General features: G+C 31.6%; 1 protein-coding gene across 1 annotated transcript in view; it reads left to right on the forward strand.

The window, feature by feature from the left end:
• The window catches only part of LOC107364550 (uncharacterized), an 88,629-nt gene that overhangs the window by 61,181 nt on the left and 2,927 nt on the right, over positions 1-24,521 (forward strand). Inside the window, exons 4-8 of the mRNA XM_015931960.3 lie at positions 2,642-3,061; positions 3,766-4,188; positions 5,030-5,485; positions 5,544-6,101; positions 10,451-11,110. Coding sequence (XP_015787446.2) covers positions 2,642-3,061; positions 3,766-4,188; positions 5,030-5,485; positions 5,544-6,101; positions 10,451-11,110 — 2,517 coding nt within the window. The remainder of the gene's footprint in view (positions 1-2,641; positions 3,062-3,765; positions 4,189-5,029; positions 5,486-5,543; positions 6,102-10,450; positions 11,111-24,521) is intronic.

The following is a 24,521-nucleotide window of genomic DNA, read 5'->3' on the forward strand; positions in this document are numbered from 1 at the left end:
AATTTTTTTCCTACTGAACAAATCTATGTTTAATTATTTTATTTGTTTGGATCTAATTTTTCCTCTTTTTTGCGCTGTTCTGTCTTTCCCATTTCAACTCAAATTTCCTCTTCATTGTGAGTCAATTAATCAGCCTAAAAAACATTGCAACTCTTTTAGCTTGTAAACATAAACACAAGCATACACATTGGTCAATCGATAAAGCCAACAGATTTATTGTGATTGAAGAAAAGAGAAACAAATAGTTGAAACGAAAGAAAGGAAAAAGCAAACATTCTAACTTTGAATTTCAATTCATTTCATGTAATCTACATTTTTGGACAATCTCTTTTCATCTACCAATAGAAGAGGGAAGCAAAAATTAAAGAGAAAATCAAAGGCAAATCAAGTTTGAATCAAAAACTATTCAAAGTTTTTTCACCATTCACCTTTTTGCAAACATCAATTCAAGTTGTTTCATTTGAAATTGTCAAAATGTGAACAAGAAAAGGCAAAGTTGACATCAACTCGAGATTACATTTTCATTCAAGTTTAATGGCTTTCATCAATTTCATTTCATCAACAATATTTTCATATCAATAGTTACTTGAATGAATGAACATTGTCAAAACTGTTGTGAACATAAATTGCCATTTAATTAATGCATCACTTGATTGATAGTTTTACTCATTAAGATTAAATTGATCAATCAATAACACGAGAGAAGCAACTTGTCACTCTGTTTGCACTTCAATAACGATAAAAGCTTAAAGTCAAAAAACGAGGAACAAAAAGAAGTTCAGATTATTAAAGATTAAATTTTCATCACCAAAGTCATGAAAGAGTCCAAAAGGTTATAAGACAGTTGGCTTATTAACAATAAAAATGGATAAAATGTTAAAAAAATGGAAGTTCGAAAAAACTTGTTCCATTTGTTCAATGCGAATAAAGAGATTTGAGAAAATATTTGCTTATCTCAAGATTAAATGATCTCGAATTTCATTCAATTTCCTTTTTTTACGGAAACTTCATTTTTGTCTTTTCCTACGCATTCCAACGATAAACAGATTGAACTTTGTGTTTACTTGAACTGATGAAAGGAGAGTTTTCAGTTTTCAATAAACTGACACATTTACCGGTTATTATTGAACGTGAGTTGAATCCAATAATATTGAACTAGCGTCAATTGATGAGCAAATATCATTTATACTGACCAAAAGAGCAACACTTAGAAAGTCAGAAGAGAAGCAAAAAAAGTGATAAAAAAAGTATTTGAACCAGTAATGGAATCGAAAGAAAAATTGGATTGAATAAATGGCAATATTGATACTCAACCTGATGCTGATTTCATGAAGATAAACACTGAAACTAGTTTAAATGTTGAAATGTTTCTTCATGACTTTCGTTTCTCACCAAAAACCAATTGTAACGAAATGTTTCCATGAGCCAAAAAGTTGAACCGAAAAAGTTTTCTAAAGAGAAGCAAAAAACGAAATAAAACTAATTGATAATAACATTACGTGATTGGTTAACATCAGCGTTATAGCTTTTTATAAAAGATAAAATATTGTTCAAAGGATGAGTGGAAATGCTGAGAAACCAGGAGAGAAAAAAAAGAGAAAATCAATTGAAAAATGAACTTGAATCAAGACAGTAAAACACGATAAATATCAATAGAAAAGTAAATGTTTACATCATTTTGTGATCTTGAAATTTTCTTGTTCTTCTTTTTCACCTGTTTATTAGACGAGCTTAAAGTTTTATCATTTTCTTGTGATAACTTTTCACTCCCAGGCCAACTTATCATTCCAATTGAAAATCATTTTTATTCTCATCATCATTCCCTGTTAATAACATTAACAACAGCCAATTGACTTTATATTACAGTTTTACCTTGTTTTTTCCCAGTTTCATTTCGTTTTCTCTTTGATATAAATTTCAAACTTTATTAGTTTCTCTTGAAACCTTTTCTTTCATTTCTTGATCGCTTGCACCCAAACTCTGATGAAGCCAAAGTCGAAAATTATGATAAAGAAAACTATTAAATTTAAACTCGAAAGTTAACAATAATCAAGAGAAAAGAAAAGAAGAAGAAAAAAATTGTTCTAAATCATCTTCGTTTTAAGAGTTTTCTCATTCTCTTGCTTCAAATGGATTCCAATAACAGCAGCTATTTACTTGAAATGACAAAGTACGATTCAGAAACAACATCACAAAAATGAACTGTAAATGAAAAGAAAAGAATCAAATATCAAAACTTTTTTTTTCTCTTTTACTTTTTTCTATTTAGTTCTGAACAACAACAAAAAGGTAAAATGAAAGAAAAAATATTAGAAATGAAAGAAATTCCGGAGAACAAGAAAAATAATAATAATCAGACAAATCACTTTTATATTACATTTGGGAACAAAAATGCATCAATGAGCATTCAGTTGATGAAAAAGAAAAACTTTCGACAAATTTTTTTCTCTTTTCAAGAAAAGTTATTTTCTCTTTACAATTTAAGTTTGCAAAAATTTTTACCTGAAAAGGTGTTTTGAAACAAGTCTTGACTGTGACCGAGTTGGGAAAACTTAGTAATGTTCAAATGGTGAAGAAAAAGTAAAAATGAAATTTTGTTTTGTCTTCTTTTCTCATTTGTTTCGTCTCTTCTCATTAACAGAACCAGCGCCAACACTAGAGTCTTGCAGCATAAGCAATCAAACGTCAACTTCATTTCAAATTGAATGTTATAATCTTTACTCGCTGGTCACAACCAGTGATGATAAAGTGGACAAAACTTATCGTAACAATAATGTTACTCATGGTTTGGTTAAACCTGATGAATCGTTGCCTTTACCAGTTGATCATACAACACAATCTTCACACTTGATTAACAATAAAATAAATTATTTCCTTGAAGTTTATAGTTCTGATGTTAAAGATAAAATTGTTAAAAATTTAACTTCCAATGGAGCAAAATTTACTGTCAATGGCCTTCAACCCGACACATCTTACCTGATTCATGCATATTCAGGCAATCAATATGCAACAAGTTTACCAATAATAATTCCAACTCGAACACTTCGTCCCATGAAACACGGTAAACATTTTTTTCTAAACCAAATTCCATTTCGATTGATTTCCGAAAATTGATGGACAATCTGTTGTATGGAGAAAAAGATTGACTTTTTTCTCTCTCTCTCTCCATAAATAGTTTCAAGTTCAAGTGAAGAGCGAAATGGAAAAGAAAAATTCAATTATTTTCCACTTTTTACATTTTTTTCGCTTCGATCAATTGATTATCTGATCATTAAATCGATTTTATGTTTTTACTTTGTTTTGTTTTTGCCTTTTTTTGCTCTTGTTTTGCTTTCGAGGGAAGAAAAAGAAATGATTCTGTTGAGCGATAATGGAAATCAGTTTAAAAGTTGAACAAACTTTTCTGGTTTTTACCATCAATTTACATGATGATAATCATCATCATCATGAAGATGATGTACAAAAAGAGAAAGTACTAGTAAAGTGTAAGGATGCATGAATAAAGAGGGAAAAAAATCTTTCCAGAATAAAATGGATTCATTATTATCCGTAATCATTGGTTTTAATCAGAATTTTGCTTCATTTGATTTGTAGTTATTTTTTTCTTCTGGCTTGTTGTAATTGCTTTTCTTGAAATTAATATTCAATCCAGTTGAATGAATCTTGTAGAACTTGTTTTCCTTTTTTTCGATTTTTGCTCCACTTTTCAACATTTCTTTTGTATTTTATTTGCTAATTTTTCTTTCGCTTGTATTTACATTTCAGATCCTCCAGTTTCACTGGAATCTTGTTCAATATCAAATAAAACGATATCATCATTTGTTGTTAACTGTTTTGTACGAGTTGAACAAGCTCTTGGAGACGAGTCAAATTCGTCCGTTAGGTTGCATCAGAACAAGAGTGGAAACAATTTCAATGATAACAAGACTGACGGATCGTTTGAATCATCTTCAGTTGCAGCAAATTCTGGCTCTAGTAAAGCGAATCGATTTCATGTTGAAATTTTCAATGAAAAAAGTAAACGACTAACGGATAATCTTACAAATAGTTCGCCCTTTTTTTCGGTCAGTGGCCTTGAACCTGGAAACTCATATACACTTTATGCATACACTTCAAATTATATTAGTAAAAGTTCACCTTTGACGGTTAAAGTTGACCTGCCTTTAGCTCAAGTGCCAACCGTACCTGGTAAGTGGAATAAATTGATTCAATTTTAGAAATGAACCTTTTCGAATCACAAAAAGGACTTTTTGTTTTTAAAACCTTAAATGGATTAAACTTTTAATGGATTAAAAAGCTTGTATTTGGTAGAAGCTTAGCTCTTTACGAAGATTAAGATTTTCATTTGTAGACTGATTCAAAGTAAAAATACTGTCAGTTGTGTGTTCAACTACCCCTCGGTTACAAGAGTAAGATTTCGAGTTATTCTCATTCGAAACAAAAATGATCTTTTGCTTGAAATTTCACCAATTGCAAACTCTTTTAGAATGAAAAAATTGCGAGATTCCAGATTACCATGAAAATCGATTGTGATTCTGTTTCTTTCAAAAACTAAACAATATTCAAAAAAACAAAACAATTCAAATTGAACACAAGCATGGTAGCAAAGCACGTTTTCCTAAATTGCATGATTTATGGCTTGTTTCTCTTGATTTTGAAACAAACAAATTTGTAGGGAAAAAAATTCTTTTGCATCTGGTTCTCGTCTTTCCTGAATATCATGAAGTTGCAAACTTTTATCAATGTGGTAAAGAAATTATCCATCAATTTGATTATTCATTGTTGATTGCAAGAGAAACACCAAACATTGTATACTTTTTTTGCCCTTTGATATCTCATTCAGTGCGCTAATCCAATTCACAAATGTTTTTTGTTGTTTCATTCATTTAACTCCATCAAAATAGTTATAACTCAATATGATGTATTAGTGTTAGTGTTTGTCTTTAATAATGTAATAATATGTTTACTTATTATCTTATTGTTATTTCCTTGCCTTTCACTTTTCCATGTTACACTCCCTGTTATTCAGCCTTGGAACCCATTATACCATTGGAATCGTGCGTCATAAGCAATCAAACGGTTGATTCATTTCTCATTGAATGTTCACTGAAACAGTTAACCAGCTTAAATATGAATGTTTCATCACAATCATCTCTAACTGGTTATCCATCATTTTCATCCCCATCTTCCTCATCATCTTCTGTCAATGAAAAATTTTCCCAGTTGATCATTTTATCCAATTCATCTTTCAATCCAAACAACATGTTCCAAGTAAACTTGAATCAAACCTATCATGTTCAAGTTTACCATTCCGAACGAAACGAGCTGATAATCAATCAAACTCGACCCAAGCCTCAATTCCTAATCACTGGACTCGAGCCAGAAACTTCATACCTCATATATGCATATACAGCAAATTTGCACACAAAAAGTGATCCAATAAAGTTGACCGTAAAAACGGTTCACCCTGCTCAACCCAAGCAAGGTAAAGTCGAAATTCAAAGAAAAATTTTCTCTCATTCTCTCAACTTTTTTCTCCACAGATGAACCACAATTGTCTTCAGTGCCTTTACAGTCTTGCAGCATCACCAATCAAACCTGGGGTTCATTCATAGTCGAATGCATTGCTGGAACATTTTCCCCTGAAACGAATCACTCTTTACCCGATAGCAACAGCCACTTGCCTTCATTGCCATCATCTTATCTATCAACTTTAAATCCAAATGTTCATCACACTCTTTACCCATCTTTACACAACTCTTGGCCTAACACAACTTCACTTAGAGAGGAAAACTTGAGCTCAACCACTGAACCCAGTGTGGACACTTTTGCCTTAAAATCATTTTCTAGTTCAAACAATAGTCACTCAATGAATAGCCATTATGCTCAAAACAAATATATTTATCATCTTGAAGTATTTAATCGAGAAAAGGATAAACTTTTGTACAACATGACCAATTCGAGTCCAATTTTCGCTGTAAGTGGCCTTGAACCCAGCACATCCTATTTACTTTACATTTATACTTCCAACAAGAATGGCCTTCGAAGCTCATCTTTAACCCTTAAATCTGGAACATTGACCATGATGAATCGAAAACAGGGTAACTTCAATTTTCCAATTTCTTTTTCTCTTTCGCCCGGTCAAAATCTTGAACATTTTACCTTTCAAATTTGTTAAGTTGGATAAATGTAAAGAAAACTTTTCTTGGACTTTTTTGCCTTTTCATGTTCAGCCTTCACCTTTGACATGGTTATCGTTATCCTCAATTCTAATGTTATTATTAACATCACTCTGTTTATTCAAGCTTAAAATCAATTTACATTCCATTATTACAAAGGGAGGATTAACATTGTGTCAACCAGTAAAACTTTTCATCCTTTGTCTTATCAGAACTTTTCTTTCTTCAGTTGGAAATCTGATTCCTGGTAAAGAAAAGAACGGACAAGATGAGAGGAGAAAAAAGAGAAACAATTGTGATGAGAAAAGAAGAAAAAGAAGATGAAAGAGAAGTTGAAGCAAAAAGGAAAAGAAAACTGATTCCAATTTGTTTCACTCAACCTTTAGACTTGAATTTTCGTTTAGATCATTATTCAGTGTTCAATTTGGTGGCAACTTTATTTTACCCTAAAACATTTTCTCCAACATCGAAAAGAGTATAAATAGCAACTCGGCTGAAAAAATTAGCAACGAAAAGCGGATATTAAATTCCAAGTTCAATTGACTTTCAGTTTCAATTTGTTCCTCAGATAATTAAAGTTAATTCAGGAAATTTGTAATTATCAATTCCATTAATTCAAATTTCGAAGCAAAACTTTCGAAAAGAAAAGAAAAGAAAAGAAAAATTTCTCAAAGAAAATGATCGATTGAGAAGAAAATTTTGCAAATGAATTTCGATGAATAAATGATTCAAATTGTCGAGTTTGGCTTTTGCCTCAACTTAAAATCATATTAGCTTCAAGTTACTAATTTTCATTTTTTTCTCTTTTTTTCTTTTCCACTGAAAACGGAAAACGGAAACTCGAAATATAGTCTGAACTTTTTACTTCTCTTTTTATTACCATGTAATAGATGGTAACGATACAGCAACTCGAGTAGGGAAGAGAAAAAAAAGATTGAAATTTTTTCTCTTTTCTTTTTACCCTTTTTCCTCGACGAATTTAGATTAACCATTTTACTCTGAAACTTTTTCTGATCGCCTTTTTATTTCCACTTTGATTTCAGGGTTATCACTTTGATCCAAATCAATATCACAATTGAAACGGAAATGTGAAACGATTTATTTTGAGCAGCAAAATTGTTGAACCAAACTTTTGTCTGTCAAACGTTTCAACTATGAATAATTTATCGTCAAGAAATATTCAACTTTTTCCTTCCCTTCCATTCACAATTCACATTTACTCGTCACTTTCATCTCAATTTCTCAGTCTAATTATCATGTTTAACTGAAACTGAAACTTTTTCCCTTTTCGCCAACTTTATTGCTTCAATATTTTTCTCTTTTTTTCTCCTTTTCTTATTGAAATAATTTCCATCTATATGCTTGCGTTTCACCAGAAAAAGAAAAAGAAACAAAAAAATATTTGTCACAATTTAACCATTTCTCTGCAATTGCCTGTCAGATGAACATGAAGAATTTGAAAGAGAAAAAGAATCGAAAAATTCTTTTTCCAACCAACATTCTTTACGATAATTTTTCAACTCAAATTAAATGCATTTCAAAAGCATGAGCTTCAATAGATTCTTTGCCTTTTTACAACTGAAAAGTTCTGCAAATTAAACTGATTATTCAAAAGCTGCTAAAGTGAAGATTGTTTTCTGAGCAAAACTCGATAACATGATGACAAATGTAATGGTGCAAGAATAATATTTTGGAATAAATTTTTTTTTCTTTTTCCACCTTACGCTCGTCGAGACAAGTGAAGCAAACTCATTTGAATTGTACATTTTTACCTGAATATTTTGTAGAAAAAGAAGAAGAAAAAACTTTTCTCTCAATCTTTATCCAATTTCAACATGATCAAATGGAAGGCGATAAAGAGAGTAAAAAAAGGCGAAATAAGAAAAGGGTTGAATGAAGAAGAAATGAATCAAGTTAAATGGGATGAAGAGATCATTTCCTTTTTCCGTTAACCAGGCAAATTCAATTGCCCGGAGAATAGTTTTACTTTGTACACAATTTTTTCTCCTTTTTTTCAGGGGGTAAAACTGTTCTCTCTCTCACTCTCTTAGCCTTCCAGTTATTACAGTTATTATTCCCTGTTTTTACAAGCAATTTCACATTCTGTTTATACACAACATTTGCAACTCAATTCTGTATCGATAACTGCAACTCAATGTTGATTCCCTTTTCACTTGGATTGTTCAACTTTACAATTTAATAGTCAAGAGAGTTGCAAAGTGCCACTCATTTAGTCATCAACTTGTCACCAGTCGGACTCGATCTTTTCAAAAATACCATGTAATTGAAGCTCAATTTTTTCGACTCAATTTTCTAAATGGAATCTCATCAAGACGAACATTCTAAGTGTTTTTCAATGTAACACTCCTTCCAATACTTTGTTTAAATTTACATTTTCAGCCAACTCTTCATTCCCACATAACTTGAAAACTCTGATAATTTTAAATTTCGCCATTTTCCATTCTCTTTATTTCTGCATAATAAATGGTAGCGACGTTGAGCAAAAGTGAAACTTTCCAGTGAAACATTGAAATTTTGCTAAACTCTTAACGAATAAACTTGATCTGGTTAACATCCAAAGTCTCATGATAACTGTCTTTTGGTTTTAAATCAATTTTTTCACAACTCAACTCGCTTCTCCTTTTAGTTGAAATGATTTTTATCCATCAACTATGCAGATGGTAAATAGTCGATGATGATCATGTTGATGATAGTCTCTATAAAAGTGTAGAGAATCAACATTTCCAGTTAATATTTTTGGAGCCAAGTAAAAATGGATAAAATGATCATAAAGCTTTTCCCTTTCATCATCATCTTTTCATTTTTGAAACTTTTCTCCTCTTCTTATTTCCTTTGCTTTCCCTTTGCTTTCAAGTATTAATTTTAAAGTGAGAAAAACTTTTCCCAGTATAACTTGCATTTACTCAACAATATTGATTTGTATAACTCGATTGATTTATGGTTTTAAAGTGTTATACCAATCTTTTTTATCATCTACATTCCTTTACCATCTTATCCTTCATCAACTTTTTTCTTCTTCTCTTCTCTCTTTTCACTCCCAGTGAGAAGAAAAACATATTTTCACTTGTTTTCTTCTTTTGCTGGGTCAAACCTTTTTTTTCTGCTTCTTTTTTTTCTCCAGATAATCTTTCTTGGTCAATATGTTACATGATGATGTTATCCGTATGTTTAAGTATTTGTTTCAATGGATTGTTTCACTTTTATTCTGTTCCCTGAAAACTTCTTTTCACCATCATTTATCTGGTTAAAAGTGAAAAGAAAAAGAGTTCAAAAATGTTCACTCACAGACAAAAACTCATGAGAACAAGAAAATAATGAACAAGAGAGAAGATGAACAAAACGAAACGACAACAGAAACAAATTAAACTTTTTTTTCTATTTTCATCTTTTCCAAGCACAAATTGACCTTTAAAGGTCTCACTTGTTAGGTCAATCCTTCAATAAAACTGGTTCAAACTCCCAGTTCATAAATGCAGAACTTTTCATTTTTTTTCTTTTTTCTATTTTCTCTCAAATAATCTCTTTTACATCATGAAACATTTTCACTGGAATTAGAGCTTTACGACTAATCCATGGGAGAATGAAAGTGAAACTGAACAAAATGCAACTTTTCTCTTCTCTTCCAAATTAACCCATATTTATTACAACTGAGTGATTCTTGAGATGAACAGCTATTTTGGTCACTTTTGATTCATCATTTTCCTTTATGAATACTCTATCAGTATAAATCATGTTAATTTGTCTAATTGTTTCACTGAAAGTTAATGAGATGGAAAATTTAAAACTCCATATTTTACATGAAACAAATCGAATCTAATTAGTTCAATGGATTGAGATAATTTACGGTGAAAAGAGATAAAAAATTGATTCATTCCAATTGATTTTCGAAAGAGAAAAAAACTTTTCCAAAAACTTAATAATTGCAAATATTCCAACAGATTAACATGATTAATGGAAATTTTGATAGATTATCAATATTTTGCACTCGAAGAATTCATTGATTATCAGTTGAACTATTTATTCAAATTGATTAAAGACTTAAAGTAAAAAAGTTTTTTTTCCATGCTGTTCAAGTGGACATGACATGAATTTTGACACCATATTGATTATGAATTTGATTAGAACAGAAAATGTTTCAAGTTGTTTTAATCATTTTTGAGTCAAGATTAAACGAGAAAAAAATTATTCATTAGCCGTCAATCCTGATTAGGAATAAAGAAAAATTAAAAACTTTTTTTTCTTTTCTACAGATTATGTCGAGGGTGGTGTCGAAGTTTTGGACTCTCGAGTTCTCATCTTGGTTCTTGGAGCAAGTTGCCTTTTACTTTTACTTGCTCTTGTAATTTTGATTATAATGAAGATTCGCAAGAGAGACGCCATGATATCCAATCGTAAACGAAGCGACTTGAGTGACTCGAGTTACCCAATGGATACACATCAACCGCATCAACAATCAGTGAACAAGGGTTACCCACATCGTGCCTCTGGACCTGAAGCCAGTCCTGGTTGTCTAACCAGCTTAACTCACCTCAACTCGGTTCACAATGCAAGTCCAACTGTACACAGTTTAGACAATGTTTTTGGCCTGACAAGTGATACTCTCAAGGATAAACTCAAGGGTGGACTTGGCCTTACATCAACCTTTACCGGGCTCATGGATGGTTTAACCTTGCGATCAGACAATGTTAACAGTCAAATGTCAACTGAACGAAACAACAATCAAAACAACTACATGAGCAACAACAACAACAATAATAATAGCAGCAGCAATGGTTCCAATAAATCTTTTTCACCCTCTGAGAATAACAATCCATTGGCCATTGATGTGGACCATCAACAACCTAAATGGATTCTTGTCAATTCAACAACCAATCCTGACGTTATACCAACCAAGGCAAACTTACCAGAAGGTATTTACTCATTTTGCAAGTTGAAACTTTAATGTCTTACAACTTTCATCATTATAAGACCAACAAAAAGAAAGCAACGAAAAAAATGCCATTTAAACATTCTTTAGCCAAGAACAAAAAAGGCAAAAAAAATTCATTCAAAACTATAATTTACAATTAAAGCTTCATTCTTGTCCATAATGATTGGATAAAAGTTGACAATTATTGCAGTCACAGTTAAGATTAAAAATAATGAGCAATTCGAGTTAATCAATAACGTCATTTCGTAATGAAAAAATATCAACATTCCAGTAAATATTGAGAGAATTTCGAAAAGAGAAACAAAAAGAAACCATTTCTGAATCACATAATTCCATTGGAAAATATCTTTACATTGTTTCACTGTTGACATTAACTCCCAGTAACTTGTTATGGATATTGCCATTGCAAGAGCAAAAAGTCAAACTCAATCAATTTCGTTCTTCTTTTTTTCCTCATAACCAAACATTTGCATCAACCTTTCATTTTGCAGACTAAAATTTGAGATTATTTTCACCGAAAATGGAAAAAGTATTTTCTCGAAAAAAGCTTACAACTTTCAATGTGTGAATAAATTAAAATAACTAATAACCCGTAAAAGATAAACTACTTTATTCGTTGACGTTTTCGATGTTAATATGCAAAGTATAAAGTTCTAACCAAATGATCTCATTAGCTTCATCTGCAAACTTTTTTTTCGTTTTTCCATCAAATTCTACAAACAAAATTGATCCCTTGCTTCCGGGTCTTGCGAGTCATTTCAAAGTGCAAAAAAAAGAAGGTGAAGGTGATGTAAACTCTAAATCTTTGAAAATTATTACCTTTATTGGAAGAAGGAATAATTCATTGAAACTTGAAAGATTATGAAAAGAAGAAGAAAAAGGTAAACTAACGAAAACAATGGTAAACCTTCAGGGTAATATTGAAATGCTCAATTTCATTTTGCATTTTCCATCATCTGTAACAATCATCTCCATTATTACCATGCAAAACCATTTCACCATTAGAAGAGAGAAAAAAGAGAGAAAAAAAGTTTACCTTTTCTCTACAAATTTTTATGTTTATTGCTTGCAATTTATTCAATATTTTACTCAAGAGGCTAGTTAATTTAACCTCTAATAGGAAAGTAATTAAATAGAAGGTTTGAAATTAAATGAAGAGCATTTCACCTTTTTACCTTTTCTCGTTCTCTCTCCGTCTGTTTGCCATTATAAAAGTTTATTATGTTTGAAGCAAGAAATGGTTATAAACAAGAAGCCAAAAGATGGGTAAAACCCAAAATTACAATTCGATTATCAAGTAAATTTGGCCAAAAATGCAAACTTTTTTTCTCTCTTTTGCTCTTCTCCTTCAATAATGAACCCTAATAACAGATAAACGTAATTAGATTCAGTTGAATAATGAATTCGAAAGTGGATCAAGTTTGAAAGTTTGAAACGAAACTTTTAAAGACTTTACTGACTCTTATCTGGTTCATTATTTTAAACATTTACTTCGTTTGTACCTTTGACCGTTTGCTTCATGATACAGGTGATGATGATAATGGTAATATTGATGAGATAATCAAGAATAAGAAACCATTTAGAATAGTGAAGCTTCTTTTTTTTCTATTTTTCGCCATTCTCTCAACCTTCCAAATGGTTGTATCAACGAAATTGCCCAATGAATGAACACACAAACTTCTTGAGTAATTACAATTTCCAGTAAAAACACAAGATAACTTTACCTGTTTCAAGATAATATTAAACAGAAACTTTTTTCTCTCAACATGGAAACATCAGAATACGTTGCTTCTGCAGTTCATTTGCTTCCATCATGATAACGCTCTAAAAGTGCGCTTAATCATTTTTTCAACCAATTTTCTTTTCGAAAAGTTGGTGAGAAGAAAAACTGAAAATTTGTTGCTCGTTAAACAGAGATGTTAAACTTGCATTTCTCATGATTACCTTTGTTCATTTTCATCTGCAATTCGATTCTTTGTAATGATCATTTGTTAGCTATTCAATAGTCTAGTTACCATTGTTGAAGAAAAAGTTAATAAAGCAATTTCGCCTTTTCCCTCATTTATCATTTCATTATTATCATGATTATACTAATAATTTCAATCTTTTCAGTTTATCAGTTTATCCATCAACTTTTTTCAAATTCAATTTTGAAACTTTTTTCTTCTTGTTCGTTAAATGTGAAACTCTTCAATTTGTTTCCCATGTAATCAACAATTTTTTCGAAACTTTTGTTGATTCCATTTTTTCCATAACATTCTTCAACACCAAACTTTTATTGACTCTAATTGATTAAGTTTATACTTTTTTCTTTATTCCAAGTTTTCATTCTCTCTCTCTCTCGCACCTTTTACAACTATAACTAGTAAAACATAATCGTTAGCTATTTTATACTCTTCCCTTTCGTGTTGATTTATGAACAAAAATTGTGAAAAATGTATCATGCATCATTACCAGTAGATCATCAGTAGAGTAAAAAGCAAGTGGAGAGAAAAAATTTCAAACCAAAAAGTTTAACTGAACAAGCAACCTTCAATACCTTTCTTTGTTGGGCTAAAGCCTCGAGTCTAAAGTGAAAGTAAAAAGCAAAATTGAACAAAATTATTATCAATTTAATACTCTTTACAAATCCAGCAAGTTTTATTATCAAGTTATCAACTTTGGTTTTTACCTCAATTGATGAAAGGGAAAAGTTTAAGTGAAATGAAAAAGTTGTTGGTAAACTTTTCAACTGTATAATTTTGTCTTAAAAATTTTTGTTCTTGCTTGCTACAATTAATGGTTGTGTTATCAAAAATTGCTTTATAGTATATACAGGGAATGAAAAAGTTACTCGTGGCTTTTTTCGACTTTTTTATTCGCATCAGCTCAGCTCATTATAGTTTTCACATAAATCAGTTTGCATGATTTAATGGCTGACATTAAACCGCATTGAGTTGTTAAGTGACATTTAAAATGCTTATTATTGCATTATATTTTGAGTAGCAGGGAAGGCATTTAAAGAAATATAGAATAATTTTGACCTGAATAACATACCGGCCGTTTTTTTCATTTTACGGATGTTTGCATGCATAACTCAGGAACGGTTGCTGCTACACACCGCAGGCTTCAACCATGAGCTAACTCAGGTTGAAGAAACATAAGTACGGACGCTCGAGGTCAATCAAGGTCAAACCGCTATTTGATCTCTAATTGACAGTTGAAGGTCACTTCACGCTAGAGCAAATTTTTTCAGATGGTTTGATGTTTGTCACAATTTGAAAACTCACACCGTTGGAAGGATGCACAAACTTTCCTCAAAAACAATTGTCAAACTCTACAGTATGAAAACACACATAACTTCTGACCAACAAAAGTTATAATCATGCGACTAACATCAAGCCATCTGAAAAATCTGCTCTATCAGAAAATGACCTGCAAATGTCAATTAGAGGTCAAATAGCGGTTTGACCTTGAATAAACTTGAGCATTCGTACTTATGCAGCATTATGGTTATGTAATCTCAGTAAGCTCATGTTTCAAATTTGAGTTGTTTAGCTTCAACCGTTATGCCTGCAAACAGGCGTAAAATAGAAAAAACGCCCGGTATATAAGTGTCTATGCATCGTTCATTTAAGTCCATAAATTGTGAAATTTCTTATATCTTTTTCTGGTGCCTTACTGGACATTGATAAAAAAGTTTAGATAGCAAAAATCTTCCACAATACCATCCATGAACCATAGTTGTGGGTTAATTTAAATTTCCATAATTCAAAATTGAAATCAATTCAATTGAATCAGCTGTCCCAATGACTATATGATCATTATTATTGATTAATATTAGGTAACCGGTAATGTGTTTGTTTAATTATTTGTTTTCATCGTTTATTTTTGTTACTTTATGTCAAAATGGTCTTTTTATTAAAGTAAGAAAGTTTGTTTCAGCAATTACTATCGTATCGTTACTATCCATAGAAAACGTCACTAACTTACTTGACCATGCTGTTGCTCTGACCAGAGAAAGTTTTGTTGTCACCGTCAGTTGTCGATGACTTGGATTTACTATAAACAGCTATTTGATACTGACTGTTCCCTTCACCAGTCTTTCTATATCAACTGATATTAATGTTTACGAGCGCCCAAACAATTATCCAAACTCTTGAAGATAAAGGTGCATCGAACGCTAATACAGTAGAAACGCCAAATGAACGATGAATATATGTAAATCGGATTTTATTTCAAGGTAAATTGGGTGCAGAAGCTAGAAAGAAGAAAGAATGAATTGTTAATAATAAAATTGAAGGAGCCTGTCAGTTTGATTTTAAAAGTGGTTGATTCGATCTTAATTACTTCTGATTTAATTGCACCTTTAATTTGTATTATGGTTTTTGGCTGCGCTCGTTCAACTTTCTCACTGGGAAATCCACATCATTGAAATCAAGTGGATTTAGGTCTAGTGAATTTGCAGGCCATTCACTTTCTGCGATTCCGACTATTTAATCAATTTTTGGAATAAACTTTCAATAGTTAAATGGAATAGATTTTACAATGGGACGGAGACAGATCCTGTTGCGACCAGAATCACTTTAAAACATCAAAGCGCTCCAACTCAGACAATAATTCCAAGTCTAACATTTTTTGATAAACAAATTGATCTACATTTGTTTCGAAAAATGTACCTATTATAAGTCCAGCTAAAATAGTACACCAAACATGTACGCTCAAGGTCAGCCATGGTCAATCCTGTATTTGACCTCTAATTTAAATTGAAGGTCATTTTCTGAGTACGAAATCCTATAGATCGAAAAGTGTTAGTCACATGTTCGCAATTCCTATCATTGAAAAGATAACCGAAACTTTCTCAGAACCAATTTATCAACACAACTTTCACCTTCAAGTGTCAATTAGAGGTCAAACACCGGATTGACAATGAATGACCTTGAGCTTTTGTACTTATGGTATTTTACTTGCGAACAGTGATAAAATGAAAAAGCCAGATAATTATCTCTTCCTAGCTGATATAATGACAAAGGAGGGTCTCCGGAAATCTTCACATTTTGTCTTCGCTAGTTAAGATCCCAACTTTTTTTTGAGAGCTAATGTAACTATGAAGATAACAAAAATCTTATGTATTTTTTCTGAGATCAACAGTTACCGAGATTTTCAAGGTCAAAGTGCGCAACTTTCGGGTCTCTTGTAGGCCAAACCAAAGCCTATTGCATCTTTATATTTCAGTTCTATGTAGAATATATTTAGTGCAATTGATCAAACGTATGAGAAGTATTCTATCAGTTACCCGTGCTGAGATAATAATTGAGTTTAGACAAATTTCAACAAAATATATTTATTCAATATTTATTCAGGTAAATCTATCTTTTGGCTTTGGACAGTAAATCATTTTGTTATAAATCAATAGCTGAAAGCAATAACTGGAGTACCAAATAGATATGCAAATGTACATGGTCTGTATAGACCTCAACCTCAACTCATTTTGTTATACATTAATAGCTGGAATCAATAACTGGGGTACTAAATAGATATACAAATGTGCTTGGCCTGTATACCTCAACCTACGACCTGATTTTGAAAATTGAACAAAGAAATATAAGAATAGTTCAGATGACATTTACAGGGCATTTCAGATAATTTACCGTTGTAAATTGGCTATATCTTTGCCCCTGGTTGACCGCATGGTTAGATATTTGGTTTATGGAAAATTAAGCGATACTCAATAGTCATATTTCAAGGTCAAGGTCATTCAAGGGCATTAAGTTATTTGACCTCTAACTGATATTCAAAGTTCATTTCGTAAGAGTGCAAAATTTTTCAGATTGATTGATGCTAGTGACATGTTTATAACTTATTCTGGTCAAAAGATATGAATGTTTACATATTGTTGTGTTGATCAATTGGTTTTAAGAAAAATGCATTTATCTTTTCAACGGTGTGTTCTACTAACGCGTAGTAAACATCAAACAATCTGTAAATTTTTGCGCTCTTAGAAAATGACCTTTAAATATCAGTTATAGGTCAAATAACGCAATGCTCTTGAATGACCTTGACCTTGAAATATGACAATTGAGTATCGCTTAATTTTCCATAAACAAAATATCCTACCTTAAGGTCACTCAGGGGCAAAGATATAGCCAATATACAACGGTAAAATAAGCTGAAATGCCCTGTATTTTCTCCTATGGGGTTTAACATGGGCATTAGCGTTGTATTCAACCTGCGTTTTTCGCTTATCTTAATAGATAATCAAGGTCATTTGCATGGGCAAAAAGTTGGGATCTTGCATAGCAAAGACAAAAAAGTGAAGATTTTTGGAGACCCTCCTTTATAAACCGAAAATTCAGCACTGAAAAGAGTTCTCGTAGCTCTTGATTTCTGCAAAACTGAAATTTTTTAAAATGCCTTCATGGTGACCTTGAACAAAATATACACTGGTTGACATAAATATAAGACCACCTAATTTTTTCGGTTTTTTGGTGATAATTTCTCATTAAGGCAATTGTCGGGATTAGGATTAACTTTAGAAGTCACCGAAAGGGAATTATCTTCTATTCTCATGAAATTTAGATTGTAAACAATTGGATTAGCTGAAATTTTTCATGGACATATGCTTACCAGATGGACAAAATTATAAGACCACTTGAGCATAATTAACTCAGCGCTTTCAGAATTAGTATAAATTGAAAAAGAGAAGGTTTTCTAGGTCATTTTTGTCTGAGGAATTCATTCTGAGTGTCAAAATTTAGTTATTTTTTTCTGTTTTTGAGATATTTTCAGTTTTTGTACAATTACGTAATGCCGCGTTCAACTGAGCTTAATGACTTTGAAAAGGGTCAAATTATGGCTTTATCGAGTCAAGGACTTTCCCATAGGCAAATAGCAAGTGAAATCAATCGATCAAAGACTGTTGTGACTAATTATTTGAAATTAAAAGAAAATTATGGAGCTTCGCCGCGTTCAGGTCGACCTTGTTTATTGAATGATCGTGATAAAAGACGGATTGGACGATTAGCTTCTGAAGGTAATTTATCGTGCTCTCAGATACTGAAAGAGACTCAGCTAAATGTTTCATCAAGAACTATAAATCGTGCAATTCTGGAGACTGGATTATTTGATTATTCGACTATGGAAGTGAAACCGAGATTGACCGAATTACATAAGCAAAAAAGGATGGAATTTGCTCGTAACCATATGTCATGGTCTGATGAGTGGATATCTGTAATATTTTCAGATGAAAAAAAGTTTAATCTCGATGGCCCTGACGGATTAAAGTGTTATTGGCATGATCTTCGAACTGATAAAAAAATCTTTTCGAAGCGTAACTTTGGTGGTGGTTCGGTGATGGTTTGGGGAGCTTTTTGTTACAATGGAGTGCTTCCGATTGTAAGAATAACCAATACCATCAAATCAACTGATTATATTGAAATTTTAAATAACAATTTAATTCCAAATTCTGAAATTAATGCTGGTAAGGAGTGGATCTTCCAACAAGATAACGCAACTATTCACACTTCAAATGCCACTAAGAAGTTTTTTAGTGATAAAAATGTTAAATTACTTGATTGGCCAGCCTGTAGCCCTGACCTCAACCCAATTGAGAACCTCTGGGGTATAATTGCTAGACGGGTTTATGCAAATCAAAGACAATTTAATAAACTCGATGATCTATGGCGCGAAATTCAAAATATATGGTATTCATTGGAGCCAGAATTACTGCAAACTCTCATTAATTCAATGAAGAACAGAATTTTTGATGTTATCAGATTGAATGGTAGTCAAACCCATTATTAAATTAATTTTATCAAACTGGTCTTATAATTTTGTCAACCTGTATTTTTTATTTTCTTACATAACTTTTCTTTCTGTCCATCTGTGGCTATGAAATTTTTTGAGCTTATTCAGACGGTTGTTAGCAATCAAATGACATATAAAAAGTCTTTATATTCAAACGCTTTCATGATTAAGATGAAAAAAATAAGTGGTCCTATACTTATGTCAACCAGTGTAGCAAATGAATAGAGCAGAAGTTTTTATAAGTATTTTAGTGCGCTTAGTTGCCTCATAGTTAAGCAGTAACAAAGGAAATCATTACGAGGCTGAAAGATAATGTAATTACCAAATCAGATATTAGAGCTACATCAGTCAGAAATGAGTCGAATTTTCCAACTTGCAAAATGTTAAGCATGATGATCTTCAGCTAATGTGCATAAACAACGGGAATCTGCCGGGAAAAATGCGAATAAAAGATGAAGACTTGTCATTGATTTGAATACTAATGCTGTTGTGGACTTATCAACTCATTTTGTAATCACTTTCATCAGAGAAAATTTAGAACAAAACAATATAATCAAGTTCAGGAGCATCAATTGAATTAACTGCTAACACAGTATTTAGATGCATGTCTATTAGTACTTTGATCATATTTGGAGAATCATGTCACTTATTTTGCTCTCAACAGTTGATAGCTGTGCAAAGTAACATGAGCATGGAAAGAGCCTGATAAACTAATGATTCAGATAAATTTTTATGATCCCATTTGAATGGTTGAAAGAAAGGCTAATGTACTAGATGTAAAGTGACGAGGGAAACAAAAGAAGGTTAACTGGGAATGATGAAAGTTTTGTCGATGAAAAATGAGTTGAACGATTGCCTTTAAATTGGTTACTTTGCTAGCCATTTTATCCAATATGATGTGTTAAAATTGCTTTAGGCTTCAATGATTTTTCCTGATGATTTGCTCGCCTTCCGCAACTACCAATGTTTAGTCGAGTTAGTTGATCATCATTTGAAAACTGAATCCTCTCATTTTACTTTCATTTACTCTTTTCGAGGTAAGATGAGATTCTTTCCATTTAACCCGCCATTTCTTTCTCTCTCTCTCAACTGTGGTTGATTCTTGATATTTTTATCTGAAAAACTTGACATTCCCATCTGTGAACACTATCAATGAAGGCAATTTCAAGTCTCGACTTTCAATTAGATTTACTTTTTGCTCACTTATCCCTCAACCCTGCCAACCAATCTCAAAATTAACAATTGAATTGCTCCTTAATCACCTTTACATGCGGTCAAATGAAGCAACTTTTTTATAACCTGTTCATTAAATTAAGGTTCAAATAAACCTCAAAGTTTGCTCAATTTGATTTTACCTTTTACTGTAACCATGGCATGTTCAATTGTCTTGAAAATTTCAACTTTACACTAACTTTTTGTCTCTGATGATTCTTTTTTGCTTCGTCTTTCAACCCATTGTTTTTCATCAACTCGTTAAGATATACTTGAAACATTTTCCAATCCTAATTTGCTTCTCATACTCACGCTATCATCATTATCATGCTCATCATTGTTAACCTTTTTTTCAACTTTTTTTCCCTCTTTTCCATTTCATTTTGTGGAGATTTTTTTTCTTCTCCGTTGCCTTTTCTTTTTTCGTTGAGAAGCAGAGCAAAAAGTTGAACAAATAAGTGAATGAAACTTTTTGTCTTCAACCTTAATTTTCCCATCAATTAGGTTTTTTCTGAAGGAAACTTGATTTTCTCTTCAACATCAGTTTCATCTCATTTAATTGACTCGAATGTGATTCGCTTTTCTACAGATTTCGTACAAATACTTTTACCCTCGACTTTCAATGCTTATTGAATTAATGATGAATTTTTTAAGCAAAGAATCCAATGATTAAATCAACCAGATATTATCAATATTCACGCCGCCCATTAAACCGCCCAATAAGATGAAATGAACAATTTTATTTATTCTTATTTCTTCGTCATAATTCGAAAAGATTTTCCATTTTTCCATTTTCTTTTCATTCCGAAAATCACCAATTCATGCGAGTTTTAATTATTTAGATTCACTTAGAAACTCGATTAACCATTGAGCAACATTTCGTTTGAAAAGTCTAGCTTGAAATGCTTATGAAATGATGATTGGTAAAACTCTGGTGTGAGACAGAAAATGTTTCAACAAGTAAAGATGATTTTTTCATGATTTCCAGATATTGACCTCTTTCCACTAAAGAAACTACAAAATTTATTATTAAACATTCATCTATATCAACTATTAATGTAGAGATTTTCGTTGAGAGAAAAAAATTCTTTAATCAATGTTTATTACAATCTTTAACCACTTTTTTTCCCATTTGGTCATTATAATGATTATTCCAGTAATGGACTATAAAAGTCTCCAGTGTTTCATTATAACCAAAGCATGCAAATATGGAAAAAAGCGTTTAAATATTCATTCCATCCAACATTTGGAAAGTTCAACTCAATTCAGAAAACCAGATTTTCATTTTTCCTTCTTTTCTAAACCGTTAACCATTTTGGTCTAAAAAGTATCATCAACCTCGAGATAATCCAATATCAAGACTAGATTTCAGTCAATCATTTCTTTCCAGTTCACAATTCGTTGAACCCTTTCAGCCTCAAGCTTTAAAGCTTCTTCCAGGAAATTGCCATTTTTTAATATTTTTACCCAGAAAAGAAAAGTTTTTCAAGTTTAAAATTTTCAGTCCAATTACTTGTTCATTATCCAGATAAATCAAAAAGTGCAGAATAAATCATTTCCATCTTCAAAACCCTTTTCTCTTCAAAAGCAAATGTTTATTTTTCCATGAAAATTGAAACTAATTAATCAATTAACACTGATTGTCTCATTGACTGACAGACTCTTTTCGCTCTTTTATCAATTGTTCAAATTCTTGTGAAATTCAGTGAACAAAGAAACGAGAGTTTAAACCGTCTAAATGGGTTGGCAGGGAAACGAGAAAAAAAACGAGTCTGAGAAGTGCATTTATCATACAACAGGGAAGGAATTGATTCTGAATGAAACATCTCATTCATTGTGAGATAAAAAATTACCTCCCAATTCATTTGTCAAGCCAAATAAAAACAATGAATATCTTGACATTTATTCTTCTCTTTGCCTTCCTTACCTTTTATCAAGAATATTTTTTTTTTCGTTTCTCTTTTCTTCTCTTTTTTCCCTCCCAATCATCCCATCTTCCTTCCTTCCTCATCCTTATTCCTCCTTCTTTCTTCTCCTACTTATGCATCTTCAATTGTGATAATTCAATTCCATGTGATAACAGTAATCATAACTCAGACCAATTGTTTTCACTTATCCTTTCGAAGCAAAAACAATTCTGATGATTATCTTTTGATTATTAATGAATGCAATTTTTTCTCCATTTTATGCTGTTCATTACAAAGCTGAAAACATGAATAGACAAAAGTCAAAACAGTAAATTTTGATCATTTTTCTGTTGAATTAGCAAATCAATTTTTCCTCCAAAATCATTTAAATTCAAATTATTTTCACCTCTAAATTATTCATGCAACTTTTTTGCTTCTTTCGAGATTTAATCAAATTAAATTGTGTAAATGTGATTACAATAATAACCTCATATCATGTTATTCACTAGTTAGTTGAGTAGGAAAAGAGTAAAGAAAAGTTCTCATTCCCATTTTCATCTCTTTCCTCGTTACCTTTATTGCTCTGTAATTATGCATTTGACTCGATTTTTTGGAAAAGTTCAAGTTTTAAATTTTCTGTTGAAAGAAGAAAAAAGTTTCGACACAAGAAAATTTTGTTGCTTCGATAGTTTCGATGTGGGTTACCCTTTCATCTTTTGATTAAAGCTTCATGTAAAAATGAATAGACATTTGGTTATAATCGTGTTATGCGGTCAAAAGGTAAACATAAATGTGCAAATGAACGATTTGATTGAAATTTTCCATCAAATGCTTCAATCAATTTCTGAATATTTTTTACTTTTCAAATTTGAGTAGAAAGAATTTTCTGAATTGCGAAAAATTTGCAACTCAATCATGGTTAAACCATTTACCAGGTTCAACTTGGCAACAAAATTTACGGCAAACATTTATTGCTCTTTACAATAAGTTTGCTTTTACAACTTTGATTTTAATCTTGAAATTGACAGTTATTTTGAATTTTATGGGATAAATTTAGTGTAAAGTTTGTGGTGAAATTTTCTTCTTTCTTCTGGTAAAGATTGTTGGCGAAATTAAGAGAAATGATAATGTGAAAAGTGATGGTAAAAGTGACCCATAATTTGTAAGGAATGAGGAATGATATGGGATATAATAGTGAAAAAGATGATGATGATGAGAGAGAGAATGATGAAGATGAAAAAGTAAAGGGAAATAGAAACGATGTTGTCTCTGTTTTATATCTTTTCATCTGTCCTTTGAACCTTACACATTTCTCTTTATCAAGAAGACAACTTGAATTGTTTGGTTGGGTCCATTGAACAGGCAAGGATGCCCTGTTGTTAATACCATTCTTTGTCCCCTTTACTTTGGATGTCTAACATTTCCTTCAATTTTCTTGTTGCAGTGTTTTTAAGCTCGACTTTCGAACAGGTTACATGATATTCTTTCCTTGTCTCATCCATCTTTCTCTCTCTCTCTCCCTTTCTTCTCACTTGTCCCTTCTCATCGGTGTTATATTTCTATTTATCCCCTGAAAATGAAGTATATCATATTCAGTTTGAAAGTAAAATCCAAAAAAGAATTGAGTTATTTGTGCATTTGATATTCGGATACTGTTGGTTGTTATCAACAAATATTATATATTGTCGTTAGTCACTCTTGCTTGTTGTACATGTATTAGTCTAGTTGCTTTATTTACTTTTTTTACATCGAAAGGGATGAGAAGTGAGAGAGGGAGAGGGAGTAATGAAATGCTGGGCAAAATGATAATGATGAGAAGAGGAAAAAAAGATGGAGATGAAGAAGGAAAAGAATGATGATCATGATCATGATGAAGTAACGTCAACAATATCCTGACAGTGATAGATTCTTTCAAAGGGATTATTAAATGTATGATATCTTAAGCTAAGTAGCATTCAGTTGGAAGGGAATATCAAATGAAACTTTTGTCCAAAGACGCGAACAGCATTTGCGTCGACCTTTTTAAGATGTTTTTTAAACTAAATTTTTACGAAACTGCAAATCAACTATTTATCGGTTAATTTACTTTTTCCAAAGCATCCGTTTCTGTCAATTTTGAGCCAAACGATTGCTCATTAAATCACGAACAAGTCAAGTCAGCCAATCAAGATACATTAGTTGGAGTCTTTACCAAGTAGCTTTTGCTGTCGATTCATTTGATGCAAGTTAGCCAGACATTGTGAGCTGATTGTCGTGTCCAGAAAAAAGAGAATATTATAATAAAATCTTGTTATTAATGAGCCATTCTAAAGCCATTTGGGTTTCGAAAGTTTATTTTGATCTGTTTTCTATTCTGTTCTTGGATTATTTAGGACTGCATCACTTTTAGCCTGTCTATTAGTTTATTTCGAACTTGAATTTTCTCATTTTTCAATGATTACCATCAATTACTCAGCCTTTGATTTGTTAAACTTCTAAATGAAACCT

The sequence above is a fragment of the Tetranychus urticae genome, chromosome 1, assembly GCF_039701765.1.
Source record: "Tetranychus urticae isolate SD_2017Ah chromosome 1, NJAU_TeUrti_SD_1.0, whole genome shotgun sequence".
NCBI classification, from domain to species: Eukaryota; Metazoa; Arthropoda; class Arachnida; order Trombidiformes; family Tetranychidae; genus Tetranychus; species Tetranychus urticae.